Below are 18,164 nucleotides of genomic sequence, written 5' to 3'. Positions count from 1 at the left end.
ACCTAAATGGCTTCTCCTTGAAGACTAGCTTTCATGGTACCTGGAGGTGCAATGCAATCTTCCAAAGGAGGTAAGCAACCAGCTGTCCTACCCAGGTATAATGCCTGTGAGTCACAACCAGGACCAGCATGGGACAATAATACTAAGGGTGTAATAGTGACAGAGAAACCTTGGTGCTAACCAACAGTGCTCTAATTGGCCCTAAGACTTGATCAACAAGAGGGAAACCATGCCTGGTTAGAAACCTAGCCAAATTGCAGGGCAAGTGAAGTCATGGGTCTTGGAGGAGAATATACAACCACCTCTATTTTAAACCAGCAAAACCCCTAACTACATTCTAAACACTTGTCCTTGTATATACAGATAAGTGTAGTTTCACTTCTCATGAACAAAACTTCTTACAACAGATGTGCACTATTAAAAAAAAAAACTAGAAGCAATCAAAATGCAGATTTGTAGAGCCCAGGCCCAATAGATACATCTACAAAACAATCACACACTTAATGCTTGGGGAACATGGCAGAAGAGAAGGAAGACATACTGCAAGAGCCAGAGGATTGGGGAGTTTGCTGGGAGACTGTGTCTCCTACTAATGTCAAATGCTACATCCACAGTCTCACTCATATGATCATCTAGACATTTCAGTCGTATGACCACCTAGACATGAGCTGAACAAGGACAACAATAGACATGCCAAAGCAGACAGAGGAAAGTCTATGAGGCCTCAACCATCTGTTCAAAGATCTACAGGCAACTAAGCAATGCTGAAAGTGGGAGAAACAGTATTCAGGAAGAACACACCAATTGTTTTTCCAATACCAAATGGTAAGTCCTGAAAACATACATACAAGTAACATTATTGAGACTGAGCAGGCTATATTTAGGAATATATATGCATGTGGCAACAATTTTTAAAAAGAGGCTATGAATATGAATTTGAAAGAGAGCAAGGAGGGGATACATGAGGATGTCTGTAAGGAGAAAAGGGAAGAGAGTAATTAGTAATTATATTATAATCTCAAAAATAAAATAAAAAACTTGAGAGATTTGATGTAGGGCTGGGGAGATCACTTATTTCATAAAATGCTTGCTTTGTAAGCCTGAGGACCTGAGTTTAATTCATATATATATATATAATTTAGTTTAATCCCATATAGTGAAAGTCAGTTGTGGTCGTACACACTTGTCATACCAGGACTGAAGATGCCCACGTTTACTGCGGCTACATGGGTAGCCTAATCAAGCTTGTCGGAGAGTCTCAGGAAAATAAGAATCCATTTCTCAAAAACCTACCAACCAAACAAGCAAACAATGCTTGAAAGCACCTGAGTAGTGACATATATGTTTCCATATGAACACACACATGCACACACACACATACACACACACACACACACACACACACACAAACACACAGAGACAGAGAGAGATTATCATGAATTACTGCCTTAATTTTCTATGCACTACTATGCTAAAATTTTCAGCACCACATCCCATGGATCGGCAGCATAGCACAAGAAAAGAACCATCTGAGTTCTACAGTCCCTGTAGACAAGAGTTTTGTTTCACTGGTGCTTGCTTCTTTTATTTATTGAGGAGTATTATTTGTATTTTTAAGGTTATTAAAAATAGTATTTTAAAGTATGCAGAAGAGAACTTCCAAAGGATAAGTATGACATTAATGAAATATATGCAATAAAACAAGAAATTAAATAACTATAAATCTGTAGAAATTGAATGTTATCTTCAGGAAGATCATATTTTTAAGGAAAAGTATATTAATAAAATTAAAAAATGGTTTCTATAACTGATTACACAGTAACTTGATTCAGTAAATATACTCAGATCAAATAAGGGATACATAGAGATGGGAAGGAGGTTAGAGTTCATTTGTACCTTTCTTCTTTTATCTCATACAATTTTGATTAAAAAACCATGGATGAGACTAAAACAAAAACATATACGAAGATTGCTTTTAATTGTTAATACAATCTAGATTTATCTCAGAAAAGCCTCAGTGAGATATTGTCCAATCAAGTTGGCCTGTGGGAAAATCTGCAGGTATTGCCCAGATTATAGTAATTTGTATGAGAAGACCTGTCTATCGTGGGTGGTACGATGCTCTAGGCAGGGACTTGTGCAGTGTGTAAGTGTAGAGAAAGCACATTTAACAGGCCTAACGTACTCAGTGTTCTCTACCTCTTGGCTGCAGATATAACGTGAGCAGCAGCTGCTTCAAGTTCTTGCTGCCTTCACTGCCTTGCAATGGTGAAAGGATGAGCCAAATAAGCCTTTTACCTTAAAATGTGCTTTTGTCAAAGTGTTGTTGATTTCCCATAGACAGGAAAAGAAAAATGGAGCTAAGACAACAGCTCCACACTCCTAACAAAAGTATTCTTTCCTAGTCAATATAGCAGACAGATCTTCTTCCCTATCAAAACCAAAACAAACAGCCACAAAAGTACTCAAAAATCCCTTTCAAAAGACCGAAACAATAATAAATATACAGGGTTCCTAAAACAGACCTAACTTTATTGCATAAGGAAATTCTTTAAAAGGCTCTTTAAAGCCCCCAAGTCCTGGAAAATATGCTTGAACTTAAGCCAAGTGTGTCTATTGCTCAAGGGTCCACAGTCCACAGTATAACTGATGTGTGTTCCTACCTGTTTTAAATATCTAATGCAAAGCATTCTTACATAAATGAGCCAATGTCCAATAACACAGTCCAGTCACTGGAAATAAATAGCAAAGCTAAAGATGTGAAAGCAACCACACAGCTTTCAGTAAATACAACGCTGAAGTCTGAGCTCTCTCAGCTCCTCAAAAGTGTTTCTGCGCAAAATTTTTTCATGAATGAATACCCACACATAGGCTCAGCTGAGCTTCAAAGTTTTAATTTCAGTGAAAATTCCCAAGGCTTATAAATGATGTAGAGAAACAAGAACACTGAAGCAGGAGTGAGGGCACTTGTCCAAACTATAGATTCTCACCATCATTTTGTCACGAGTTAGATGAAAACCCATGGTCAGCTTTTTCTCTATTTGCAATCCTGAGCAATAACTTTTTACAGTACACTAAGGCATTGCACATTTCAAAAGGTGATCTAGTGCCATCTAGTGGACACAAAAGTTTATGGTACAATACTGAAAACATTTCTACAAGCAAAATGTCTAGAATTTTTACTTTACTTATCCCTCAATGACTCAAACACAAATTTTGGAGAAGAGCTAATCTTGGTGTATTTCTGACATGTCTTGCACAATGACTGTGAGTCTTAAGTTCAAGAGTTGTCTTGCAGATGTATGATGTAATTATATTGTAATCTTAAAAACTAAACCAACATTTAAAAATAATAAGGCAATAGAGTGAATTCTAAACCTGAAATCCTGTCTACATCATTTACTAGCAGTGTAACTTCAACTGAATTACCTCAGTATATGGGTATTGGTTTTCTTAAGTATGTGGAGGAAAAGAAGATTCATCTGTGCCTACCACATAGTATCTATGTGAAAAGTGAAGTACATGACTAAATTATTTAGAGGAAGGTTGCTTATTTCTGTTACATTAAAATATATTTTTTCTGCAAATGATACTTACAAAGCTTTATTTTCATAGAACATGGAGTTATTTTCAAAAAACCATATAAATTTAATGTTTTGTTGAACTTATTAAGAACATGAAAATGAAAGAACTAAAGAATATTTGATTAGACACCTGATTATAAATTACCTGTTTTTTATTGCATCTCCTATTTTTAAAAGAAACCCACTTCAAGAAAATGTAAAATCTTAAGATCCTCTGTAAGTCACTTTTAGAAACATTAACCATCAATGTCCAACTCCCGTTCCAAAATTGTTTCTCCATCTCACAAATTGAAAACAAATGTCTTCCCAATTTTAAGCAGGAGAAGACACCAATGATAGAAATCAGACCCAAACACCCCATTTAACTGCAGTCCAACCAAACTAAACTATGAATGGAAAATTCAAGAAAAAGAAAACATAATGTCTAGTCTGATAAAAGTGAATTCACTAAAGATGACTTGAGCAGTAAGCATTTGTGTGCTCACTCAGAAAGGACTCCAGATCATGTTAAATTCTTCTTCAATGGAAATGTCTTTCCAAACAGTGCCAAGAGTTCATGGCAATTTCAAAACTTGTTTTTGGTTTGGTTTGTTCTTGTTTTTATTTGCTTGTTTACTTGCTTCCTATTGTTTTCTTTGGGGTGGAGGGGTCCTGCAGGGGTGAGGGGAGGATATGGAGGTGAGTGGAGTTGCAGTACATGATGTGAAACTCCCAAAGAATCAATCAATAAATTAAAAACATAAACAGTGCACTTTATATTACTACACAATTTGTACAAAAATGCATTCACCCAAAAAGCTGCTTATTATCACTTAACTTCACTGACTAAAATAAGACGTACTTTGTTAAGTTGAAATCTTAGTACTGTCATTCAATTTATATTTGAATGTATATCTCAAGAGTAATAGTGAAAATTGTATGTACCCATAGATACTGCACGTCAATATATTTCAATATCAAATTTTATAATAAAAATTCAGTTTCGTAACTTATACTTACCATTACTTTTGTTAACAGTACAGCTTATTTTGAAATTATTTCATATTATCTCTATTTACAATAATGCATTGTTTAATTTGTGGTGATTGATTTTAATTTCAAGTGAATTGCTTTAAAGAGATCAATGGTAAAATCACTATTCTTGTCCACTTAAATCTAAAGAAACACAGTCAGATAAAAATTATAATATTTTCTAATATTAGAAAATATAAACATTAGTTAGAGTGAGCATTGCTTATTGCTACATCAAAGACAGGGGGTTTAGCAAAGCATTGGCAACCAGTTAAATTTGAAACTAAAAATACAAAGTTGTATCCCTGCCAATTTTACTTCACCTACTTAAGAAATATTATACAATGGAACTCTAACTTGCTGACTTATAAATACTAATCCATCTTTGTGCTCGTTCGTGAGAGTTCTTAAGAACAATCTATCATCCAAATGACAAAATCTATCTTTTCACTTAGCTTGACCGGAGTTTCTAAGCTGTTCCTAAAGATGAAAAACAGACTCCACTGGTCTTCAGGAAAGCACTTGCAAATGTACACTCTTCTCGCACTCAATAAATACAGCAGTCTCGCTACACCCAACAGACAGCAAAGACATCTTAGCCTTGTTTTCTCTGTACTACAGAGATACCTCAGGCACATCAATTAAAGCTGTGGCAGTTTTCACATAAATCTTATAGATACCCTGTCTCAGGAAATCCATTGCTTACACAAATTCCCACATAGCATTACTACCTCACTACTGCCAATAAAAATGGCGACTCTACCAATTCTTCTTAAAAAGGGCGTCTGGGTATTTTTGTTGTTTTTGTTTTCATTCTTGTTTTTTGTTTTTGTTTTTAGCTTTGCTCTAGTACTCTAGTGTGTGCCCACATAATAATACATTACCATGGCTCTTGCCTTCATTGAAAAAAAGTCATTATTCCTATATGTATTTACACTAGAATTTCAAAACAAAACCAAAAAATGTATCAACAATTTTAGTATTTTTCTATTTGGGAAATAATCATAGGTGGTCTCAGAGTATGTGGTAGATGAACATTAGAACAGAATATGAGGGAATCATATTTTTAAAGTATACCCTTTAAGATGATTGAAAAAAAAAAAAAAGATGGCTTTGAAAAACAAAGACATTTGTCTTTCCCAACACAAAACAGAAGCGGATTGGCTGATGGATGCTACCTAAACACAACTGTCCCCTTGCATGCAGAAAACTATTGAAAAGAAACACACGAAAAAGTTCCAAACCTGATACTTTAATACAAGAGGGAATGAGTTACAATTTTGACATAATCCAGTCTGAACCAACATTTGAAGGCAATCTTGTGGGAACTAAGAGGAGGCAATTGCTTGGTGGACAACCTGTGACTTTTCAAGGCTTCCTCTGGCAAGAGAGAACACCCTGTGAAGTAAGATGATAGAGCTCAAACATAACAAAAAGTTGTTTGGTCACTACAGATGACAATGGCCTGTGTGACAGAAAACTTTAAACATGGATCAAAAAGGTAACTCCAAATCTGTGCATTATGAACATAAATATTTAAATCACTGATACTTAAAATGTTTTAAAGTAGAAGATGGTTAATAGGCAAGATCAAGCAAACAAAAGAGCCATGCAAGAAAAATGGGATTTAGTTTCAAGGACATTAGAGATAAAAATACGGAAGAATAATATTTAAAGCTAAAATTCACAATAAAAATAAATAAGTCATCCAGGTGGTGGTGGTGCACGCCTTTAATCCCAGCACTCGGGAGGCAGAGCCAGGCAAATCTCTGTGAGTTCCAGGCCAGCCTGGTCTACAAAGCGAGATCCAGGATAGGCACCAAAACTACACTGAGAAACCGTGTCTCAAAAAACAAAAAAATCAAACAAATAAATAAATAAATAAATAAACAATTAAATAGAGGCTTCTTTGAAACAGTAGAAATTCAGTCTCAGAGCACAAATCCAAGGCTATATGAAGCAATATATTTCTAATAATATTATTATTAACATTATTATTATTAACTGACATTTAAAATAACACAACACTACCAGTCTAAAACCAATCAAATAGATAGAAAGTTTAAATGAAATAACTGAGATACGTCTTATAGAAGAAAATTGTCTCCCAATGAAAAACATAAGTTAGCTTCCTTTTCAAGGCATATAAAACATATATTAAAATTAACATCATATAGGACTAACAAGAAAGTCATGTAATATTCTAAATAGTAGAAATGCAAGGTTTTTTCTGTGGCTATGAGAAAATGAGAAGGAAAAGAGAAATGAGAAAGAATAATAAGAAACATTCTTACAAAGAAATTTAAATCTTTAGAAAAAGGGTAACCAATAACTACAGAGCCAATTAAAATACATATCAGAACCCGCAGAAAGGAATGTGTGAAGATTTAAGTATTTATGGCAATACATACACAATATTTGAATGAAATGTTTGAGAATACAAATGACCGGTATAATAGACAAAAAAGAAACTGATATTCAATATCAGACATGCAAAATAACTCTATACATATTAAAGGTGTACAACACTGACTTTTCTAAATTACAGGTACTCCTTGGCCTGCAATATAAATCACAGCAAATTAACTGACCTTACATCGGTCAATAATTCACAATGAAAAGACAATATGCAGTCATGGAAAAGGACTGTTATAAACTCCATAACAAGTGAAAATTTTAAAGAATTAAAAAAAATCACTTAAAATGTGCTGTATTTAGCGAACACACACACACACACACACACACACACACATATATATACAGAGAGAGAGAGAGAGAGAGAGAGAGAGAGAGAGAATGTGGTGGCTAAAACTGATTAACAACTGAACAAGACTCATAGAGAATAGGAGGCTGTAGAATTCTCAGCCCTAAGTAGGACATACGTATCATACTTCTTCCTCAGAAGCTCAGAGATCATTGAGAAAGAGGCGGAAAGACCGTAAGAGCCATGGGTTTGAAATAACGTTGAGGAAACAGTATTTTCCAAAAACAACAGGGCAGCTAGCTGCACTTACAAACTCCTAGTGATTGCAACAGTATGCACCAGACCTGCACAAGGTCAAACAAGACAAAAATCACACATAGATGTGGGAAGGTGGGCGTGAAATTCCAGAACTAGCTGAGGAGTCACTGACATTGGATAGCTACTGTGGAAGGCAGACTCAATGTTTATTGAAAATGTAACTCCTGGTAGGTTGACATCATAGCAAGAGAAGACATTGCTCCAGGACTAGGTAGAACACAGAACAGTATTTATAATGAAGTCTTGCCAATGCAGATGAAATCAAATTTGATCAAACTGTTATATCACACTTAGGGAAACAATTTTAATGACACTGAAAGGAAGTACATGCCCAAGCCAGAAGAATTATGCCATACACAGGTTTTGCCACAAACAAACACATGAGTGTAACAAGTACTAGAGTTGCTACAGATATAGGACTTCAAGATCTTGATAAATGAAAAGTGTTTATTATTCATGCTATTATTCAAACAAACGTGATGTTTTTGAAATAGAGATAAGAATATAGGATTATGTATTATTGGTTCATGCAAGGAATCATTACTACGCTTTCTAGGTGTAATAATATCCTGCGGTTAGCTAAAAAAAAACAAAACAAAAAAAAAAGAGGCATCGCATTCTCAGAAACTGTTTCTTCAAACATGAAGAGATAGAATTACATTTAAGGTTTCTTTTAAAAATTAAAAAAGAAGTAAAGCTCAAGTAAACACTGAACATATATAAGGGGTGTATGGATTTTCTGTTGTATTAGTCTATTTTCACAAATGTTTTAAGTTTTCCCACATCAAAGAAAGAAAAAGCAAATATAAGCAAACACATAGAAGGAATGTCAAGGAATCTAAATAAAACCTGACCTACATGGACAGAGGGCTGACTTCTCTCGTCGACATACTCCACGCCCACCAGATATTTCTATGGCAGTCAGATTTACTCGTGACTAGGGTAGAAGAGGAAGGGAAGATGATACCCATGGGGGGGGGTGAAGCAAAAGTGCAAGCTATTTGTAGAGCTACCAGAGTCAATCCTTTTTCAAGTTCCCAACCTTTTAGCAACCCTTGATTGTTTATTAAGTGTTCAGTCCCTACCAGAGTCCTTGAGTATCTGATGTTAATTTTTTAGAAGTATAAAATCCATAGTTGCAGCTACACAGCTCTGCACATTTAATTATGAGGTACTGGGAGGACAAAGAGAAATTCACACCAATACACTATCCGATGTTAGGAGCCTCAGTGAAAGAGGGAGGGGTCGTTCAAGTGATCTATTTAGTAACAAACAGCAAGTAAATAGGAAAATATTACTACAAATGCCAAAAAGTGTAGCAAGTATAGGATCAATAAAATAGGCCAGAGAACTGAGTTTTAAATTCCCCAGTGGAGTTTAATTCACCTCTGTAGGAAACAGAACAAAGAAAGGAATGTGCAAACTTCAATGATGACTAACAGCTACTCATTAGTACTCATGGTTGTATTGTTTTAATATACATTAAAATAATGATATGTTTCCAATACAGATTAAGTAGGTATTAAAATGGTAAAATACGTAAATCAGGAATAGGGGCATACTGTGTGTGTGTGTGTGTGTGTGTGTGTGTGTGTGTGTGTGTGTGTGTGTGTGTGTTGTGTGGTGTGTGTGATTATGAAATGCATCTTCATTAAATTGGAATTCACTATCTCACTACTGAGGCTAGGTTAGCTCAAGAATCTGAGTGTCTTCCCCTCTTTACCACTGAGATTACAAATACATGCTCTCAAGCCTGACCTGTTTCTCATTTCTCATGTGTATATATGTGTATGCACATATGTGTATGTAGTATGCATGTTGTATGCATGTTCAAATACATGTATGGCACACTGTGGATCCATGTGCTTGTGAAAGCCTAAGATTGACGTTGAAGGAATCATCCTGCATTGCTCTCCCACCTCATTCATTGATAGAGAATCTCTCAATAAAGCCAGAGGTCATTGATAAATCTAATTTCACAAGCCAGCTTGTACTGAGGATCCCTTGTCCCCTCCTTCAGTGACTGGGATTATAGGTAGGTCCCAAACCCAAGCAGCATTGACACGGATTCTCTGATCCAAACTCATGTCCTCAAGCTTGAACTGCAAGAATATTAACCACTGAGCATCTCCCTCATATCTCCCCAGGGTTTCTTACACCAGACTAAGGTGTTCACGCTTACAAGTCAGTACTTTACCGAGATATCTCCCTAGCACTCGGAAAGACTACTTCTAAAATGAGTGAATGAAACAAAATACAATTATGTAAAATAAATGTTTAAATAGTAAAATTGACCTTACTTATTCGAGTAATTTTGTTATGTGAAAGTTCAAGGTTCTGGATATTAGTGCATCCATCCAAGCCATGAATAGAAGTCAGCAGGTTTTTATTAAGAAGAACAACACAGAGATTTTCCAAATTTTCACAATTGATAGTCTCAATGTGGTTTTCCTAAAGCAAAGAAAGAACAAGTACAACCATTTTATTAATCCTTTCAAAAGTATCAAAGTTGAGATATGATGTCTAAATCAACACATAAGTTTCTAATTTCTAGAATAATCATGCAAATAGCTATACTATGGAGAAGAGAAATTAATCCACAAAGAGTTGGCTATTTTTATATTTGCTTAATATTCTTTAAAAAATATAGAGAATAATATAACAAAGTGTCTTGAACAACCCAAAAGAGCACAGTGGAATATGTGTTGGTTGTATTGTTTGTGCTTTCAGGTGGGAAAGGGTGTGGTGGTTAACTGAGTCCGTTCTCAACATTATTCCTAAGAGGATGAGGAGGGATAACTTTCCATTTTACTGTGCATCTCTCTGACTTGTAAGGACCATGCTTTCACAAGTGTAGCTGAGAAAGGGCACTGAGAAGCTGCTCCTCCACCAGGATCTGTTGTAGATGCAAAGTTCATGAACTGATGGCTCAAACTGATGAGATTTTGTGGTCTTTGGGACATGAGCCTATTTTCTACATGTGGATCATTAAAAAGACACTGGGTGGTAGATTGTGAAGGAACATTAGTTTGGTGGTCTGTTAGAAACTTGAAAACCCAATATTGGCACATATCTGGTTCCCTCCCACATGAACTCAGAGCTCAGCCAATGAAACACTGGGTGACATGACGCAGACAGATGTTTGATATGCACTTGCATACTGGCACATGTTTGGACAAACTCCCAGTCTCGGAAACAAAGAATCCCTAACAGTCTAACCTTTGAGACATCCCTATATAGGCAACCGAAAAAAATTTTGGAAAATCTCAATCCAACCAATATGTCACAATTAAAAAAGAGACCAAGTCAACACGGTATAAAATGTACAGTCCAGTCTGGCTGCAGAATCACGAGAAATCACATGATTGTTTTTATAATACTATTTTAAAGAATGTTGTTATTTGTTACAGTGACCACACCATTTATGAAACAAAATCATTAATTTCTGGCTCTGAATATCCACAGCATACCCACTCAGTCCCTAGGAATTTAGGACTGCAACGATTGCTTTGAACCTCATGGATGAAGTTATTTTACTGCTTCTTCAAAATGATCATGTCTGAAATCTAAACATGCATTCATTTCATATTTATTGTATGGTAAATAATAAAAGCAAACAACTTACTTGTGCATCGATGTACTTAAGTTTTTTGCAGTGGTTCAGGCCATGCAAAGAAGTTAACCCACAGCGTCGGAGGGACAGAAGCTGAAGATTTGTGCACTCTGCTAGTGTAGAAAGACTACAGCCAGGCAAGTCCTGAAATGTAATGGCTGTAACCTAGAAATTTCAAGGAGACTGTGATGAATAACACTATTGAACAGCACAATATAGATGATATTAGACTTGCAAAGGAGTTAAGAAATTCAATTAAGTAATTGTATATGTGGAAGCCTATCTTTATTAAGAACTCAGTCTATCTCATCTCTTTTTCTTGCAATATAGCAAGGAAAGTCAATGCAATCTTTCATAATCAATTCAAGATCAAAGGTAAAGTACATGGAAGCAATATAACAATCCCTTATTAAGTTTCTCCCTCAGTTTTAACAAATTTTTGTTGTTTTCAGGTTTGAAATACTTTTCTGTATATAACATAGCATAAAGCTATGTGTCTAACAGTAGCATTGAGATTCCTGGATCTCTGACAGGGACACACGTTGATGGAGATAGACAGACAACATTTGGCCCATTTCTTGCTTAACCAACAAAAGTAGTATTTCTTAAACATTAGGTAAATAAAGGTTCTACTTTCATAATCATCTCAGAGTGTTTCAAGTATTCACTACCTAAAGCAATCCATGCAACAAATTATCTTTCAATTTTTTAGGAATGAAAATGTATCATCCACTTAAATGACAATGTCAATGCACTTCTTATTGAGTTTGAATGCAAACAGATAAATTCTGTAATTAGAAAGGTGGCCATACACTAGAAAATGAAAACATTTAGACTAAGAATTGCATAGTTCAACATTTGACAATTACAGCAAGTGTAATAATAAAGGTAGACTGGCAGTGAAATGCATTATCCGGCCTTATTTAACAGCATGCCTTTTTCAGCCAACTATACATTCACAATCTAATTTTAGTTACTTATTAGGGAGCAATCTCTATAATTTCTGTCATTTCATTTTATTACAATTCATGAATGAGGGTCGTGTTAGCACCTTATTAGAGGCATCTTCCTTCAACTGCATATGAGGAGTTTCACAGTATTCCTTCCATTTGTTTGAACATTTACAAATTCCTGTGATATAGGAATGCATCCTATACCCTATCCTAAAGTTTTCTAAACACATGACATCAAAATAAGTGTTCATATTCATTGTTTGACACCTGTATTATAGCAATCACATGTTTTAAATTGCTTTATATCACTTAAATTCGGGTAAATATAAAATTAGTAATCATATGTGTCCAACACTTTGTTCAGCTTGAAAAATATCAGTTGGGGCATAAAGGAGTTTGACTAAATGTTTCCAAAATTAAAAAACAATAAATTGTAAAAAAAAAATGAATTGTTTCAACTTGTAGCAAAACTCAAATATGTTTACAGTAGTCATACTTTATTTTCCTGTTAAGGACAATATAAAAACATATTTGAAAATTTGTATCTCAAGCTCTTGCGGTTTGAGAATGAACTGTTCCATCTATGGAACCTATGATTAATTGATTATCTTCATAATTATTACTATTTTTCATTTACTCATACAGGTTTTCTCAAATACTCAAATACACACACACACACATACACACACACACACACACACACACACACACATATATATATATATATATTGCTATAATCTTTCAGAGATTTATGAATTATTCTTAAGTTTAACCTAAGGAGAAGTATACTCCCCCCACCACCACCACCTTTAAAAAAATCTTCCAAAGATGGTGCTAGCAGTCAAGATAAACCCAGAGATGTGAAGCTAAATGACAAGAGAAAGTAGGAAAGTTACAGTGGTTGAATAAAACACTATGGTAAACTACCTGTCAAACAGAAAAATTACAGGAACTTTCTGGAAACAACAAAAAAAATTTATAGTATTTCAGTATTTTCTTGACATATTAAGACATATTTTTCACTTTTATAAAAAATATTTGAAACTTCCAAGAAAAATGTAGCTTGCGTCAGTTGCTTTAGTGACATTGAAAGTATCAAACCAGCCATTGCTAACCGCATCACTCCAGAGACTTGAATAATAGGCAATGTTTGTTCAACACATTAACCACAAGACCTGGTTGGCATTTTAGGAGACCCTCGGATGATTAAGCATTACTCTAAAAGAAGTAAAGAGAGCTATTTTATTGGGGAATATTATTTTAAGATGTGTCACTCTGTCTATGTTGCATTTGTTTAACTCTGTGAAGCTGTGTTACTGTGCCTGTCTGAAACACCTAATGGTCTAATAAAGAGCTGAACGGCCAATAGCGAGGCAGAAGAAAGGTTAGGCAGGGTTGACTAGCAGAAAGAATTAATAGAAGGAGAAATCTGGGAGAGGAGAGAGCTAAGAGCAAGAACAAGGTGAGGAAGACATCAGAGGCTAGTCACCCAGCTACACAACCAGCAACGGAGTAAGAAAGAAAAGTGTAAAGAAATAGAGAAAGCTAAAAGCCCAGAGGCAAAAGACAGATGGGTTAAAGTTAATAAGAGCTGACAATAAACAAGCCAAGCTAAGGCTGAACATTTATAATTAAGAATACTCCTCTGTGTGGGATGGATTTGGTAGCTGGGTGGTGGGCTCCCCAGAAAAAGCATAAACAAACAACAGCTAATTCCCGTTTTGTAAAAAATGACAGGAGTTCTCAAGAAAGAAGAGGGCATGAATAGAAGAAACATCAGGAGAAAGGTTCGTACTCTCCTCACTGATAGGGCAGAGATCAACTAGTAACAAGGAACAATAAGTTTTACTTTCCAAGTAGGCTACACTGTAGGCCTAGAACTGTCACCTGAACTAGCTTTAAGATACGTACATGAGGGTAGTTTTTGCAAGTAATGGCTATTGCTATCATATTGAAAAGCCTGAAAAAAACTTAAGGGAAAGGAGACTACAGAAGGAATGGCCCAAGAAACAGCATCATCCAAGTAAAAACCAGTGAAGACCCACAGAAAGGATTTATATATAGCTGCAGAGAGCTGGCAGCCATGGCCAAACACTGACTAGGAAATGGATGACATTTTACTGCGTAAGTTCTAGCTCTTGTTCCTTATATTGTTTTTCTCCAACCAAGATGTCTCTTCTAAACCCCATCACCATCCAGAAATGGTGGTACAGACTGGCAACTCCAAGTAATCAGAGGGTTGAAGTAGGAGCATGAAGATTTCAGCCCACCAAGGCTGTATAGTGAACTTGAAGCTAGCCTGGGAAATTCCATGAGACCCTGTCTCAAAATATTTTTTCTTACCAAAGGGCAAGGGATATAGTTAAGTTGTAGGGCTCTTGCTAGCATAGTTCTATCCTGAATACACAAAGGAAGTAAATCAACAAACCCAATTAATTTATTTTCCTTTCACAGAATACACAGGAATCCTATTTACAGAAGTCAAAATTTATGGAGCATTTCTTTGCTTATGTTCCATAGGGACAAAGGCTGCATTTTCTGTTCAGCTCACCAATAATTATCAGTCAAATATATTAGACTAATGAAAAACTTCCAAGTGAATAAAATACTGTATTATTTATTAGTATTTTGATTTGTCTAGGCACCTGTCCATATAATAAATGGAATATAGTCTAGGGGGTAACTTGGTGGGAGAACACTTGAGTGGCATACACAAGGCCCTGACCTAAAGCAATAAAAAGGACTAGCCCCTATGGTAGTATATGCCTGTCATCCCAGCACATGGGATACGAGGTAGGAGTATCATGAGTTTAAGGCCAGTGTGTGCCCCATGGCAAGACCCTATCAATTTTCTTTTTAAATAGGGGCAACAAAATATGAAGACATAAAATGTTAAGAAGTCATAAAAATATTTTAATGAAAAAGACCTGTAGAAGATCTGGGGGTCACTTGTGAATAGCTCACTGTCTGGAGTCCTGTTCTGCCATGTAAGAGGGCACTCTTCACCCACCCTCATGATGGAGGAACCAGTGTCCCCTAATGAAGTTAATCCTCAGAGTCCTGGTCGCCCATAGAGATTAAGTGCCCCTGGCACTGTGTATCGACATTTCCTCCTGTCTCAGGGTGAGGAGCTGGTGACACACAACAGATCATGGGTAGTTTTTTTTTCCTTCCATTCCATCTTGAGGACATGGTGCCAGAAGCCGGTCTCCTACTCCAACTGAGCCTCAAAAGGACTTTGATTTGGAGCCTGATCCTGACATGTGTTGGAGCTTGCCTCCACATTGACAGATGGGACTGTTATCTCTCTTCTGCCAAATAGTCACATATCACAGTTTGCATGTGTGATAAGTTATCTTATGACCCAGTGTCCTTAGACATTCTGTAGCACAAAAATAAAATTCCGAAGGCCTCTGGAAAACCAGGGTTCTTATGATCTTAAATATCTATCCTGGTTCTATCTAATATTAGTTACCTAAAGTTTTTTTTAGCTTCAATGATGGCTGGGTATCACCATGTACAATCTACCTTAATGATCATTTAATCAAGCGATAGAGGGCAGCCATGTCAGCTCAAGACTATACTGCTTAAAACTGAGATATTTTAAAATGTTATTTTCATGCCTCGGGAATACATTATACTAATATAATTGACTTACAAACCATGGGTAAATAAAAATTGTAACTTGTTTGAAGCATTATACAATCAAAGTTCCTTATACACAGGTTTCTATGTCAAGTTTATTTGATGTTATACTCTTTATAACACAAAATTAGTCGCACTTAATGAAAACTATGCTGTGTTTCCAGTATTTGTATACTGCAACTGCATGGCATACATAACATTTGCATACAGGCTAAATAACATTTGCATACAGGAATTCTAGGCTCTTCCATCCTGTCAGTGCGGCTTTCACTGCAGCAGGCGTTTTCATGGGAATGGAGGCAGAGTGTTTGCCCCAAGAGAACTAAGTGTCCTTATATAATTCCAACCATAATTTCCAGATGTTCCTACAGTGCCTTGTAGCATGAATCTAAGAGGTCTTATTAATAAAATCAAACCTGAGGTCAGTTATTGGGTTGAATGCTGGATGATCAGAGAGACAGAACAAGCCACAGCCACCTCACCTGGCCAATACCTCAGCTGATCCTGTTTCCTCAGACTGGAAGCTTCTGTGTCCTCCTCATCCCAATGGCTCTCAGCTGAACTGCTGCTTGAAAGCCTGAAGCTTAACCAGCTAAAAGCTTCTAGTTTCTGGTCCTCATGCCTTATATATCTTTCTGCTTTCTACCACCACTCCCTGGGATTAAAGGCTCGCTTTCTGGGATTAAAGGCGTGAGTCACCGTCCTTGAACACATGGATTTCTGCCTCTGGAATGCTAGGATTAAAGGCGTGTCCTACCACTGCCTAACCTCTATGTTTAATATTGTGGCTGTTCTGTCTCTGACCCCAGATAAGTTTATTAGGGTGCACAATATTTCGGGGAACACAATACCACCACAGGGCCTTGAATCAGGGCTCAAGACACTGAAAAGTGTAAATCAAAGCTCTTTAGACTTTCATGGGTAAAGTCCTGAAAATTTTTACTTGAGATCTTAAAAATATAAGCTCCCTGAAACAAGACAGTATATCATTAGTGACTTCATCTACTAAGAGGTAGAAATCTTACACATAAGACCATTGAAAGTCAAAATTACATTACAGAACATTAATTTTTCATTCAATATAAAAATAGTATTGCCAAATTATAAATACCTGCTGTAACGTATTCCAAGGGCCGTGCCGGAGGATGGCTGATGTATCCAAAGGAGGCATTGTATTTGCTGGACACTTCACAAGTCTCTTTTTTTTAATGATTTTCTTGAGTTGATTTTGCTCAAAGATTTCAGGCCAAGGTTTAAATGATTTTATCCAAGCCACTCTCCTTTCCTCAACTGAAGATAAAACTGTTACCTGTGAAAGAGAGCAGGCCAGGCCACTGTTCATTTCAGCCTTAGTTTGCTTCCATTGTTCTGGAATGTCTTTAATCTCCGATTTAGGAGAGTCCCCTTCTTCAGTGACCAAGGGGCTATTAGCACTGTGCCTGCCAGCCTCTTCACTGGGAGTCAGTTTGCCTGAGACAGACCCCTGCTGATTTGTGTTGCCTTCTGTAGGCACCAAGGCATATGAGTTCATGATCACAGCATCGCAGGTCAGCACATTGTCCTTCGGGATTTCCTCAATTCTTTTTGATTTTAAATCAATCTCTTTGTCTTCCAGCATTACGTTTCTTTCTACAGGTGCAGGATTTTCAAATATTAGTGACAGTGGGTCTTTTTGCATGGAAATAGTTGAGGAATAATTCTCTTCATACAATGATCTATTTTGCTCTGTTAGGTCTCTTTTTTCTGCCTTTTCAGTCAATCTCTCTTGATTATTATTGATGATTTCTTGTGCTCCAGTATTGTCCTCTTCACTCATTTCTTGTTTGTGTCCAAACATTATTTGGGTTTCTTGTCCCACATTCTCCTTTGTGGCTTGCTCTACATTTTCCTCCTTTTGAGTTTGGGTCTTTCTTTCTTGCCCCTGGCACTGGGTATGAACATTTTCCTTTAGGTCTGAGTTTTTCGATTCATTTGTTTGGTCTATATTTTCTAAGTTAAGTTCTTGGTTAACTAATTTTTGTGAACATTGTTTCTTTGGTAAGTTCTCACTTTTTTCATTCATTTTTAATTTTGGTAAGTTTTCATTTTTCTCATTCATTTTTAATTCTGCCAAAATCCCCTGGCATGGTTTTAATTCTACTCCTATTGATTCTGTCGCTGCAAACCCAAACATTATTTGGGTTTCTTGTCCCACATTCTCCTTTGTGGCTTGCTCTACGTTTTTCTCCTTTTGAGTTTGGGTCTTTCTTTCTTGCCCCTGGCACTGTGTATCGACATTTTCATTTAGGTCTGAGTTTTTGAATTCATATTTTTGGTCTATACTTTCAAAGTTAATA

General features: G+C 36.2%; 1 protein-coding gene across 1 annotated transcript in view; it reads right to left on the bottom strand.

Moving 5' to 3' along the window:
- Lrriq1 (leucine rich repeats and IQ motif containing 1) overlaps positions 1-18,164 on the bottom strand; it is a 164,479-nt gene that overhangs the window by 125,509 nt on the left and 20,806 nt on the right. The window contains 3 exon segments of the mRNA XM_059245811.1: positions 9,918-10,068; positions 11,243-11,395; positions 16,940-17,947. Coding sequence (XP_059101794.1) covers positions 9,918-10,068; positions 11,243-11,395; positions 16,940-17,947 — 1,312 coding nt within the window.

Source organism: Peromyscus eremicus, chromosome 18, assembly GCF_949786415.1.
Source record: "Peromyscus eremicus chromosome 18, PerEre_H2_v1, whole genome shotgun sequence".
NCBI classification, from domain to species: domain Eukaryota; kingdom Metazoa; phylum Chordata; class Mammalia; order Rodentia; family Cricetidae; genus Peromyscus; species Peromyscus eremicus.
This window is presented reverse-complemented; position numbering and strand designations above follow the sequence as displayed.